The sequence below is a fragment of the Pelophylax lessonae genome, assembly GCF_965119305.1.
Source record: "Pelophylax lessonae genome assembly, chromosome: 4".
NCBI classification, from domain to species: Eukaryota; Metazoa; Chordata; class Amphibia; order Anura; family Ranidae; genus Pelophylax; species Pelophylax lessonae.
Window position 1 is genome coordinate 195,696,257 of NC_138771.1, and position 14,442 is coordinate 195,710,698.

Genomic DNA, 14,442 nt, shown 5'->3' on the forward strand with positions numbered 1-14,442 from the left:
TGAAAAATATGTATAGGTTAAAGCTGGATTTCCATTGATAAAGCCTAAATTGATGTTTTTCCTCACAAATCAAAATAAATTAGGGGCCTAGAATCTACCAAAATTAGAACTATAGGCACAACTTCTTTTATTTTTTTCTTCATTTTAGATTTTTTTTTTTTTTTTTCGACATCCATTGTGGAGATTTCCCTTCTGTTCCTGCCCTAAAGCCAAACAGGAAGTGAGAGAAAACCCCTGCAAATTAAACGGAATTCCTTGGGGACGCCCAGGTCACCAGAACTAGTGTCCCCATTGGAAGATTTCCCCTCTATTACTTTTCTGGGGATAACCTCAAATTTGGGATTTTATTTTACTTTCAATGATTATAGTAAACAGAACAAATAGAGAAGGTGAATCTCTCTTTAACGGGGGCAAAGACACAAACTGGCAAGCATTCTAATCCCTCTTCACTCTATCCACAACTAAAAAAAAAAACGTTTGCCTTTAGTTATACTTTAATGCCTATGTATTGTTTGTGTTAAAATCCTGGTGTAAACGCTTGTCAGACTGCCCAAAATGTACTATTCTGTGCATATGGGGAAGGGATGATATGTACAGTGAAGCAGTATAGGGGTCAGGGTCCATAATCACTTCATCAAGCACTTGGGTCCATAAATATGCTCAGCCCTGTGTGCCCATCCATGCCAGGTACAAGGAAGCACTTGATGGGAGTTCAGATAAGTACTGTACTTCCAAATTAACTCCCTTTGCAATAACAATATAAACAGAATGAGTTCTTATAGGTAATATTTTTATACATAAAACCCTGCCTTACCTGGACACAGGCTGCATAAATTTGGTCCATTAATTTCTCCATATTTGTCCAAAGTGCAGCTCGGAACGCAGCTGTGTTACCTGGCTGTGGCATAGCTGCCCGACCTGGAGCACCTATCAAACAAATGGTTATAATTAGTGTTTACCCATTTGTTAAATTTATTCTTGATAATTGTCATGGAAACATAAGCAGAGTGTGTTATCAGAAAGGGATAATGGTATGCTTTCAAAGAAACCTGTACAGAGGGAATATGCAGCCAGTAATGGCTGACCACCTGAGAAGGTTAGTTGCTGGTAGTTTCTGGCATCAATAATGTCTGAGCAACTGACCTGGAAAAAGCATACATCAAAAATCAGAACTCCAGGCTAGCACGCTTGTTCCAGGAGAAAGACTTAAGCCTCGTAAACACGATCAGATTATCTTGTTTTTTGTTGCATGGTAGTCTCATCATATCGAAAGTGAAGGTTACTTTCATGCGAAAAATTTTGTACGACAGAATTCAACTTCAGAACTGATGCTATATGCTTTAATGACTGACCGCACTGCAGAGGATATCTGGAAATATTTGAACATTGTGCAGCTTCTATTTTCCATCAATGGTATAGAATCCCAATATTTCTATACCTGCTTGTATGTGCCTAACTATATCAAGCTATAAATATCCCCCACCTAGCTCTTTGTGTTGGGACTTACATCATTTGGATCTAATCTCCCGCTATCTATAAAAGTGATCCAAATTCATCAACTCTTGTCACATATCAGGTTAGTGTTCGTCTCTCATAGGGTTATGTCCATCTGCCAATGTCCTTTTTTGAGGTTTGGGGCAAACTGAGGGAACCATATACAGTGCTCATCATAAACATGTACCGATTTGTCAGAAAACCTTTACTTTCCTTTTAGAATCAACATTTTCTATGGGGCACTATACTACAAAATGCTCCTACAAATAAGGGGCCATTGATTGCAACCAAGATTTCTTAATTTGCACACACAAAAAAAAGTATTTTCCTAACAAATGAATTCAAGACCATGTTGCAAAAATGAATACACCCCAATGAAAGTCTTAGGCTCCTTTCACTCGGGTGGTGCGCCCGACGGACTCAATTTTGCTCAGCGATCCACCAATCCCCGCTGAGCAGGCGGATGACAGTTCCGTCTCTGTTTACTTTGCAGAGACTGAGTATTCAAAGCCCCGCTCTCCTCTATAGGAGATTGGATAAGAACTGACCGTTTTATCTGATCTTATCCGATCTTGCAGAAGGATGGAAAATAAGGTTTCCATCTGTCCAGATTTCAAGGACAGGATCAGATCGGAGAGCAGTGGGTGTCAGCCGAGATGTCTCCGCTGACATCTGCTGCTCCAAAGAGGTACATGGAGCATCCGATCAGGTCCGCCTGAAAAACTGACAGGCGGACCGGATCAGAAAGCCTGTGTGAAAGGGGCCTTAGGAGCAAAGCTAAATTTTAGACAACAAAATCCTAATTACCAAGAATTCAACTACAGGTGAGTCTAATTATTCATTAAACAGGTGTCCAGCAGACAGGTGATTATAAAAGGGCATTACTTGCCAAAGAAAACCCCTTCCCATTTCATACTGTCAGCCACTGGCACCACATGGAAGAGAAATTTCGCAAAGCTAGCCAAAAACAGTTGGTTCGGAAGGAATCGGCTGACTTTCAGTCCATGTGTACAGCTCCCTGTCCAGCAGAAGCTGGTCTCATGACCAGCTTCTGTAAAGCAGGCATGCTGGAAAATCAGCAAATGGGGGGGCCCTGCCAGAACACAATAGCCCAGAAGGTGAGTGTGCTGTACTAACATCGCTTGTCTTACTACAGCGACCTGTCAGGTTTTTTTTTTTTTTTCGTTCAGCCGGCTGGGTTAAATTAAAAAAACCTAGGGGTTTATTTACTAAAGGCAAGTCCATTGTGCACTACAAGTGCACTTCGAAGTGCAGTCGCTGCAAGCATTTTTGCTTGCACATGATTGGATGATAGAAATCAGCAGAGCTAACCCACTCTTCAGAGCTTCCCTAAGGTATACAGTGACTGCACTTCCAAGTGCGCTTGTAGTGCACAGTGATTTGCCTTTAGTAAATCAACCCCATAGTGTGTACCAGACTTAACTCTCTTCATGCACTGACTTTGCAGAAAACCATGCGACCCTATCTGATTGCCTTGATTTGTTTTTTGAACTGCAGTCAGACCATTTATATATGTAACAGTGCTCATGAGGTGCCATTATATCTACATGGCTGCACCTATACCAGATTTCACGTACCATGTGCATGCACATCTAGTGTTCATAATAGTAACAAATGGGAACAGATTAGTGTGATTGCTAACAGGATCCCTGACCAATTGAAATACATTTTTGGTCAAATTATTTAAAATTGTAGTAAATGCATTTTTTCCAGCACAAATTCAAAAGTCACAGCAATTTTAACCTCTGTAGGTTAGGTGAGGGCTACAAGATCAGCATAGCTTTACTTATCAGTCAGAATACTGTAGCCAACATGATACAAAAATGTAACAAAGATGGAACTGCAACAATCTCACAGAGACGTCCAGGTCAGTTAACATCTCAAAAGGAATGTCTTCTGATGATAAGGGTTGAAGAAACGCAAGTTCACTGCAGTTAGCTAAAGAAGTGTAAAGTCAAACTGGGGTGATTTTCCCCCGCTATACAATACGGTGTACACTGCAGAGGAATGGCATGCATGGGTGTCGTCCATGAAGGAAGCCTCTCCTAAAGTCCATACACAAAAAGGCATGCCTAGAATTCGCCAGGGCCCATGCTGAAAAAGAAGACTACTGTGATTCTGTGCTCTGGAATGATGAGACCCAAGATGAATATTTTTGGAACTGGTGAGGAAAGCTGGCGTCGCAAAGGTGAGGAGTACAAAGAAAAATGCATGGTGCCTACAGTGAAACATGGTGGTGGCAGTGTCCTTCTGCGGCTGTGGGGCTGCATGAGTGCTCCTGGTGTCGGGGAGCTGCATTTTATTGACGGTATCATGAATTCACAGATGTTTCGCTCTATATTGAAAAACAGAACATGCTACCATCACTCCGTGCCCTTGGTTGTCCTGCACTTTTCCAACACGACAATGATCCAAAACACACATCTAAAGGCCACTGTTACATTTCTGAACAACAACAGGATGAAAGTGATTCAGTTGCCAAGTACTGTATGTCTCCTGATCTGAACCCAATCGAACATCTATGGGGAATTCTGAAGAGACAAGTTGAGCATTACTCTCCATGCAGCAATTTAGGCTGGCCATACACGATACAATTTTCTTACAATTTTCTGAACAATTTTCTGAACAATTTTCTGAACAATTTTCTGAACAATTTTCTGAACAATTTTCTGAACAATTTTCTGAACAATTTTCTGAACAATTTTCTTGAAATTTACCTTCAACTATGTAGTACAAAGGCCTGCCTAATTAGATACAAGTGAAAGTGTTGTTTAGCTTTGACCTCATATTATGTGGTTTGTGGTAAATCTAACAGAAAATTGTACAACAAAAGTTGAACATGTATGGCCAGCCTTAAGCCTCGTACACACGCATCGATTATTGGCCGGGAATTTTCGGCCAACGTCCGATCGGCTGATTTTCAGCTTGTTAGTATGATGCTTCCGACAACCGACTCCGACTTTTCGGCCGAAAAAAATCTGGTGTGCAGGCTATAAAATTTTTGTTGGCCGTCAACACAACGGCCGATTTTCCGTCAGTCAGTACAGATTTCGGCAAACAAAAATCTGATGATCAAGACTGGGCATGCTCAGAAAAGAAAAAACACACGGAAAGTAAACCAGCACATGACATCACTTCTGAAGTAGATTTTTGTTGACCGAGAAAATTCGTGTGCAGTCTAGGCACATTCCAACCAACAAAACACAACTTGGACAAAAGTTGGATGATCGGTCGGCCGATAATCGTTGCGTGTGTACGAGGCATTAGGCTCTAAATTAGGTCTTTCCATTCCAAGACGACATGGTGCTGTCCTTACCAATCCATTGTTGTCATACAAAATACTAGATGTAGTAGTTTTTGTTGTGGGGTTTAGTCATTTTTGCATCCACTAATTTGAGTAAAACTGAAGATATTGTAATCTAAGCTATATTAGTAACCTTACTTTCATGTATTGAGCTAAACAAATGTTCTATAAAACTCAGTTTTGTTAAGATTTTGGAAATAGTTCTTGTGTTAATTATGTTAGTGATTAAAATGTTACTTTTCAAAAGGGGTGTACTCATTAATGCTAAGCACTGTATATACATGATAAATATCATTAGTACTGCCTTAATATTTAGGGTATTCTCTAATGATCCCAACACAGTTTAGTCCTAACCTTCTCGAACTTCTTCTCCTGAGATCAGAAATTACTGGGAGCATGCTTTTGTGTATGTGCGGTGTGAGCAGCTGCTAGGCTTGCAAGTGACCACGTATTTTTTATACATGAGTTTGGTTGAGGTTTTGTGGCTGTGTTTCTACATACATATACTGTTTCATTGTGTTGGTGACTATCCTTTTGGACCTTAAGTCCTTTTCTCTTTTGATTTATGCTTGAGTCACTTGGATCACACCTAGTATACTACTTTGCAGGTGAATCGTTGTACACAGCATAAGGTGACTGTATAATTCTTTCACCCTATTATAGGCACATTAGTGAGATCCTAAGGGGGATTTTTCTCTTATGTTTTTGAGTGTTTACCTGTGAGGCTAATGTCTCAGATTACACTCAGCTCTGTGTTCTATGCTGTGGGGTGTGTGACATCAAGATCCCTTCCCCCTGCCTTCCAGAGCTCAGAAATGCTGTGCAAAATGTGTGCTTTAGGAGATTGTAGGGAAGAGAGGGTGCAGATAAACAGGTACAACTTGTGTAGGGGGATTTTGTTTAATCTCTGGGTAGCACCTGAGACTAGTCACTTCAGTGGACATATGTAGGGATTTGCAAACGCTTTAGTGGAATGTACAGAAAATTACGCACAAACTACAGAATGAAATCCATTAATTTAATGATTTTTCAAAACAGGTACATTCAAGAGAAGCCATGAATGACAGTTGCTTGTGTTCTCAACTGAACTGTTAAGCAAAGAAATGGCTGGTGTCACAACTTATCACATGCGCAGCAACTGCAGATAAGACAGAGGCTAAGATCAAAGTTTCCTTTTCTGTAAAGAATATGAGGGTTTAATTCTGCTTTTAGGGACATATTTATAATAATTCCCATTTAAAACATTGTGCAGCCACAATGGAGAAACTTCTCCTTGTAACCTCTAAGTGAAAACACTCACCAGCCACTTTATTAGGTACACCTTGCTCGTAAACTGGTTGGACCCCCTTTTGCATTCAGAACTGCCCTAATTCTTCATGGCATATATTTAACACGGTGTTGGAAACATTCCTCAGAGATTTTGGTCCCTATTGACATGATGGCATCACATAGTTGCTGCAGATTTGTCAGCTGCACATCCATGATGCGAATCTCCCGTTCCACCACATCTCAAAGGTAGTCTATTGGATTGAGATCTGGTGACTGTGGAGGACATTGGCGTACAGTGAACTATTATCATGTTCAAGAAACCAGTTTGAGATCATTTGAGTTTTGTGACATGGTGCATTATCCTGCTGGAAGGAGCCATCAAAAGATGGGCATACTGAAGTCAAAGTCATGGATATGGTCAACAACAATACTCAGGTAGCCTGTGGAATTTAAACTATGCTCAATTGGTACTAAGGAGCCCAAAGTGTGCCAAGAAAATATCCACCACATCATTACACCATCAGCCTGAACCGTTGATACAAGGCAGGATGGAGCCATGCTTTCATGTTGTTTATGCCAAATTCTGACCCTACCACCTGAATGTCGCAGCTGAACTCAGACCAGGCAATATTTTTCCAATCTTCTATTGTCCAATTTTGGTGAACCTGTGCGAACTGTAGCCTCAGTTTCCCGTTCTTGGCTGACAGGAGTGGTACCCGGCATAGTCTTCTGCTGCTGTAGACAATCTGCTTCAAGGTTCAATGTGTAATGCATTCAGAGATGGTATTCTGCATACCTTGGTTGTAACAAGTGGGTAATTGAGTTACTGTTACCTTTCTATTATTTCGAACCAGTCTGCCCATTCTCCTCTGACCTCAACAAGGCATTTTTGTCAACACAATTGCTGCTCACTGGATATTTTCCCTTTTTTGGACCATTCTCTGTAAACCTTAGAGATGGTTGTGTGTGAAAATCCCAGTATATCAGCAGTTTTTGAAATACTCAGACCAGCATGTCTGCACCAACAATCATACCATGTTTAAAGTCACTTAAATCTCCTTTTTTACCCATTCTGATGCTCGGTTTAAACTTCAGTAAGTCGTCCTCACCATGTCTAGATGCTGTCATGTGATTGGTTGATCAGCAATTTGTGTTACCAAGCAATTGAGCAGGCGTACCGAATAAAGTAGCCAGTGAGTATATATGACATAATTTAGCTGATAACGTATAAAAACTAATTTTAGCTGGTAGCAAACTTATGGTTGCACTACTGCCGATACTGAATACTTCACAGAACACACAGAACTCCTTTATAATAACCAGGCATCTTTTATGTTTGAGTAAAGGCAGGTCAAACCATACCTGCAGGAGATATGTGGACAGCTGATTGTGATAAATAGCATTTAAGGCATTCAGTATTTCTGATCATCCTGGATTAAAATCTACTGGCTTCCAAGTTCGACAGCATGCTGACTCTCCCTCCAGAACCAAATATAATGTATTCTATTACAGATACACTATTACAGATACACATGAACAGACAACCTTTAAAGAAAAACTGCAGATTTTTTTTTTTTTTTTTGATTGGTGAAGGGTTAGAAACTCCCAACGCTTTGCTCTCTACAGTGCATTGCGAAAGTATTCAGCCCCCATGAACTTTGACCTTTTGCCACATTTCAGGCATCAAACATAAAAATCTAAAACTGTAATTTTTTGTGAAGAATCAACAACAAGTGGGACACAATCATGAAGTGGAACGAAATTTATTGGATATTTCAAACTTTGTTAACAAATAAAAAACTGAACAATTGGGCATGCAAAATTATTCAGCCCCTTTACTTTCAGTGCAGCAAACTCTCTCCAGAAGTTCAGTGAGGATCTCTGAATGATCCAATGTTGACCTAAATGACTGATGATAAATAGAATCCACCTGTGTGTGATCAAGTCTCCGTATAAATGCACCTGCACTGTGATAGTCTCAGAGGTCCATTTAAAGTGCAGAGAGCATCATGAAGAACAAGGAACACACCAGGCAGGTCCGAGATACTGTTGTGGAGAAGTTTAAAGCCGGATTTGGATACAAAAAGATTTCTCAAGCTGTAAACATCCCAAGGAGCACTGTGCAAGCAATAATATTGAAATGGAAGGAGTATCAGACCACTGCAAATATACGAAGACCTGGCCGTCCCTCTAAACTTTCAGCTCATACAAGGAGAAGACTGATCAGAGATGCAGCCAAGAGGCCCATGATCACTCTGGATGAACTGCAGAGATCTACAGCTGAGGTGGGAGACTCTGTCCATAGGACAACAATCAGTCGTATACTGCACAAATCTGGCATTTATGGAAGAGTGGCAAGAAGAAAGCCATTTCTTAAAGATATCCATAAAAAGTGTTGTTTAAAGTTTGCCACAAGCCACCTGGGAGACACACCAAACGCGTGGAAGAAGATGCTCTGGTCAGATGAAACCAAAATCGAACCTTTTGGCAACAATGCAAAATGTTATGTTTGGCGTAAAAGCAACACAGCTCATCACCCTGACCACACCATCCTCACTGTCAAACATGGTGGTAGCAGCATCATGGTTTGGGCCTGCTTTTCTTCAGCAAGGACAGGGAAGATGGTTAAAATTGATGGAAAGATGGATGGAGCCAAATACAGGACCATTCTGGAAGAAAACCTGATGGAGTCTGCGAAAGACATGAGACTGGGACGGAGATTTGTCTTCCAACAAGACAATGATCCAAAACATAAAGCAAAATCTACAATGGAATGGTTCACAAATAAACATATCCAGGTGTTAGAATGGCCGAGTCAAAGGCCAGACCTGAATCCAATCGAGAATCTGTGGAAATAACTGAAAACTGCTGTTCACAAACGCTCTCCATCCAACCTCACTGAGCTCGAGCCGTTTTGCAAGGAGGAATGGACAAAAAATTCAGTCTCTCGATGTGCAAAACCGATAGAGACATTACAGCTGTAATCGCAGCAAAAGGTGGCGCTACAAAGTATTAACTTACGGAGGCTGAATAATTTTGCACGCCCAATTTTTCAGTTTTTTATTTGTTAAAAAAGTTTGAAATATCCAATAGATTTCATTCCACTTCATGATTGTGTCCCACTTGATCATTCTTCACAAAAAATTACAGTTTTATATCTTTATGTTTGAAGCCTGAAATGTGGCGAAAAGTTCAAGGGGCCGAATGCTCTGTATATCACTCTTCCAGCGATTTCTCCTTACTTTGTGTCCCAGAGACACAGCGGGAATTTTATTGGAAATCTCATTAAATTAATAGGTAATTATATTTTTTACAACTGTCACCAAAAACAGGTGGCACAGCCTTTCGAAAGATTATGGATTTCCCCATGTTTTCTGTCTTGGTGACAACATTTTTCACATAAAGTGAAGGAAAATGTATCCAAAGAGAACGGAAAGAAGGTTAATTGAGAATTAGGAATCTTACGAACAAGGACTCAGATAGCCAGACAATTTCAGAGAGGTTCTAACCCATCCTATTAAAAAAATGCTAATCTAAGCTGTAGAAAATGTGGATTTTCGTCTTACAGTAAAATCCTTTTCTCTGATGTTCATTGACGCACACCAGAATCTTATTGACCATTGGGTTATGCTGCCCCCTACAGGAGAAGGACACTAGGCAGGAAAAAGCTTTACTATGCCTATGGGGCAGTCCCAGGAGGTATACTCCCACTTCCTGCTATAGGCATTTAGTTTTGTTGCAAGCAGCGTCAGAAGAAAAAAAAACAAACTCAATAGGAGGGGTGGGTGCTGTGTCCGCCAATGAACATCAGGGAAAAAGATTTTATGGTAAGACAAAAATCCAATTATCTCTTTCGTTCATTGATGGACACAGCTCCAGAATCTTCATGACCACTGGGACGTCCCAAAGCAGTGTCAAACATGAGGGGTGGGGAAAAAAAAAAAACGCAGAAAAAATTCCCAAAGGCTAAATCTAGCCAACAGGTAACAAGAAGCTCAACCAGGAAAAACTGGTGCTCAACTAAAAATAATACACCCTCAAAGAGGACAAGGTCTTCTCAAACAGCAGCCTGCAAAACTTTGTGGCCAAAAGCAGCATCCGCAAATGCTAGCACATCTACTTTGTAAAATTTTGTGAAAGTGTGCACAGACGACCAAGTGGCCGCTTTTCAAACCTGCATCACTGACGCCTGATGGCGGAAGGCCGAGGAGGCACTAAGCGCCCCTGTAGAATGCGTCTTAACAGGGAAAGGAGAAACCTGACCCTTGATTGAATAGGCCTGCAATAACGTCTGGAAATGGTCAAGGCAGACAGGGCCAACCCCTTACGAGGTCCATCCGTAAGGACAAAAAGCCCGAACCACATCTAGAGAATGCAGGGAAATCTCCTTACAATGCTTAGGCTTAGGACACAGGGAAGGCAACACAATGTATTCATTCAGATGGAAATCAGAGACAACCTTAGGAAGAAATGACTGACAAGGGAGAAGCACCATTTATCTCTGAAACACCAAATAATAATACCAAATAAGAAGACAAAGCTGCCAGCTCAGACACCCTGCGTGCGGAAGTAACCACCACCAAGAAATAAGCAGAGGAATCTTGTGAATATTTTCAAAAGTCGGTTTCTGAAGAACCGACTGTTGCCTCCGTGGGACCTCGATTTGGCACTGAGACCGCACAGGGGGAGCCAAGTGACAAACCCTTTGAACAAAGGTGCGAACCAAGGAATGCGTAGCCAACGAACTTTGAAAGAAAATTGCCAAGCCCGAGCCCTGGCCCTTGATGGTACCCAAGGCCGAACCCTGGCCCTTGATGATACCCAAGGCCAGGCACTGTTCCACACCTCTTTGGAGGAATGCAAAAATTAGAGCCACTGAAAAGGAACGGGGAGAAACCCCCAGAATCACACCACACAGTATATACAACTTTCAGACGCAATTAATAATCTTTCTAGAGGTAGATTTTCTAGCCTTCAATAGCGTGGGAATCACAGAGTCAGACAACCCCCTATCCTTCAGCACCTGAAGCCAAACGGTTAAACCCAGCGACTGTAAAGCAGAATGGAAGATCGGCCCTTGGGTCAACAGGTCTTCCCTGTGAGGGAGTCACCACAGTCGGACATCGGCGACCAGCCGCACCAAGACCGGCGAGGCCAGTCTGGGGCCACAAGAATGACTGGAATTCCTTCTGCCTCGATCCTTCGCAGAAGTCTTGACAGAAGTGGGGAAAGGGGATCAGACGGTACTGCCCCCAAGGGGCCACCAGTGCATTCGTGGCATCGGCTAGAGGATCCTGTTACCTTGCCTCGAATCTCTGCACCTTTCTGTTAAGACGAGAGGCCAACAGGTCCACCTCAGGAGTTGCCCACCAGAGAGACAGCTCATTAAACACCTCCAAATGAAGTGACCATTCTCCTTGGTCCAAAGCCTGACGACTGAGGTAATCCGCCATCAAATTTTCCACCCCTTGAATATGCACAGCACAGAGATCTGGAACAAAATGTTATGCCCACCTTAGAATGCCAGCTATTTCTCGAGCCGCTAGGACACTTTTTGTGCCACCTTGGTGATTGACATATGCCATGGCCGTGGCATTGTTCGATTGAATCCATACTGGACACCCTTGAAGACGAATTGTTCAATGGGCCAGACAAAGTCTGATCACCTGAAGTTCCAATACATTAATCGGTAGTCTGGACTCCTCCAGAGTCCAAACCCCCTGAGCACAGTCTGTGCCCAGAACACCTTCCCACCCGGACAGGCTGGCATCCATGGTGACCACTGTCCAGTAGAGGGGAAGAAAGGATTTTACTTGTCAAAGAGCCTTTAGGCGAATCCACCAGATCAGGGGCCCTCTCGTACGCTGGCTCAACAGGATCACATTGTGTAGAGACTGTGGACTCTTGTCCCACTCGGCAAGAATCTCTCTGCAGAGGTCTCGTATGGAACTGTGAAAACAGAACCGCCTCAAAAGCAGTGGCAAGTGGTGTATATGGGGTGCAGGGGCGCCGCCCCCCCTATCCATGCTTTTTTTTAGCCATGTGATTAGAGCCAGAGGCTCTCACAGGCTAAAAAAAGGGTGGGCTCGGGGCGCAGAGCAGTGCGCCCCGAGCCCACCCAGTTGTGTGACAATAGCGAATGAAAATTCGCTATTGTCACACGGATCCTCCTCCTGGCTAATCAGGAAGTGGGTTTTGAGACCCGTTTTCCGATTGGCCTAAAGGAGAAGCCATGCCATTGGGCATGGAGGAGGAGGGAGGAGATGTAGAAGACAGGGGGAAGAAGCCGAAGCCGCCTGCTGCTGCATCCAGGCAGGGTGAGTGGAGGGGGGGGGGGGGTCCTGTCCTATCCTGTCTCGCTGTGGTTCGGGGGGAGGGGGGGTACGGGTGCGCGGCAGCCTGGTGTGGTCCGGGGGGGGGGGGTATGGTGCGGTCTGTCTGCCGCCCCCCCCCGGCCCATGGAGCACCAGCTGCCACTGCTCAAAAGGTGGAGACCATTAGGCCTACAACTTGCATACAAGTCCTGAGAGATGACCGCCTGTTAGACAACAGGAGCTGAATCGCATCCCAAGAAGAAACATCCGGGCTGAGGCAGAGCCAGGGTCAGGCCAAGATAATCCAGCTTGTTGGACGGAACCAGAGCAGATTTTTGGAATTTCAGTGTCCATACGAACTGTTGTAAGGTTCGCACAGTAATATCCAAGTTGTCCTTCAAAGCAGTCGGAGACCGGGGCCAAAACTTTTGTGAACACCCGAGGAGCTGAGGCGAGACCAAAGGCTAACGCCACGAATTGATAGTGCACCTCGCTCACAGCAAAATGAAGAAAATGCTGATGACCGACATATATTAGGATATGAAGGTAAGTGTCCTTGATATCGAGAGAAGCCAGAAAATCCCCTTGATGAAGGGATGCCACTACTGTGTGAATAGACTCCATCCTAATTTTTTGTACCCGCACAGGCACGCAGCGACTCAGGCAACGTGTGTCCTCACGAGGTCTGTGTGTCCTCACGAGATGTTTAACTTGCCCGGCCAGTGCCCCGTCCAGTGAGGCTCGCTGGCCAGACTGGGAGACCATAAGGATCCAGGATATCCAGTCCGATGCCCAGTCTGACAGTTGATTGTAATTCTCACAGGAACAGAAAATAATAAAAGGAGGAAAAAATTCCATTCAAAAAGGAAAAAATACAGTGGGATGCGCGAGGTCTTATCCAACTTCCCCCCTCTTAATCTTTAACCTTTCCTTCTTTTTTTCTTCGTAATCTCTGATATTTTCGAATACTTTCTGCAGAAATTTCAACATTTCAATATCCAAACCTTAATCCACTAGCGATCTACATTACAATGTGGGTAATTCTTAAAAATGACTGGAACTCCATTTAAAAAAAAAAAAAAAAGACAGTTTATTATACACATTGTTTTAGCAAAGTTAATATTATGTTGGGGTCAGAAAGTGGTTTCTTCTTGACTTCTAGCCGCAAATAGACATTGAGGGCCTTAAAATTAAACTAAAGTCTAGTTTTTTATTTTTTTTAAATATAAAAAACATGTTTTCTCTTACGTCCTCCGACAGTCGCCGCCTCTTCATATTCGTCACATATGGGGTATTAGACTTTGCTCCGAAGGAGTAGCTAGGCAACAGAATATGTTAACAATAAAGCTTTAACATATCCCACCCTCAAGGGGTGGTCCCCTCAGTCAATACCCTCCTACTTCCTGCAACCATATCTCAGTTTTAATGTCTAGCTTGTCAGGAGTGGCTGGCTCTCTCTGTGCTGGGACTTTTTGTCCCAGACTCTTTCTTCTTTTTGATATTTTGTTTGAGTTTTCTCTCTACCTTTACTTAGCTGTTATTTTTGTCAGCATTAGTTAGTTCTTCGGACGAAGAGGATCATGCGGACTGGGTCTCGGGCTGATCCCCCTGGTCGCAGGTCGTGGGTCAGTGGCTTCCCAGTCTGCCATCGAGCGTTCAGCCAGGTAACGCTCCTGGCACGGTGAACGACCCATCCCTGTTCGGTGCAGGGATGATTGGTGAGGTGGCTACCTCACCGGACGCTGTGCGGTTTCTGAACCGCCATTGTGTGCGTCTTGAATTGCGACTCTCCCTGCCTCATGTGCAGCGGCTTGTTCGCCTGTGCGGGTTCCCCACGCCATGTGAGGTAAGTGTATCTATGTGGGGACCTGTCTGTCTGGGGGGGGTCTCAGTCTGGGACTGTGTAACCTGCCTTTAATCACACTGCTTGTCTCCCTATCTCTCGGCTGCATGCTGTGGGCTGCAAGGGGGGGGGAGCTGTATGACACTGAGTATGTCAGGCTGGGCAGTGTGAGGAGCTGTGTGCTGTGGGGCATGTTT

The 14,442-nt window shown here is 43.3% G+C and overlaps 1 protein-coding gene across 1 annotated transcript in view; it reads right to left on the bottom strand.

Moving 5' to 3' along the window:
- Window positions 1-14,442, bottom strand: part of COG5 (component of oligomeric golgi complex 5) — a 644,155-nt gene that overhangs the window by 294,012 nt on the left and 335,701 nt on the right. The window contains exon 9 of the mRNA XM_082254383.1: window positions 815-927. Coding sequence (XP_082110509.1) covers window positions 815-927 — 113 coding nt within the window. The remainder of the gene's footprint in view (window positions 1-814; window positions 928-14,442) is intronic.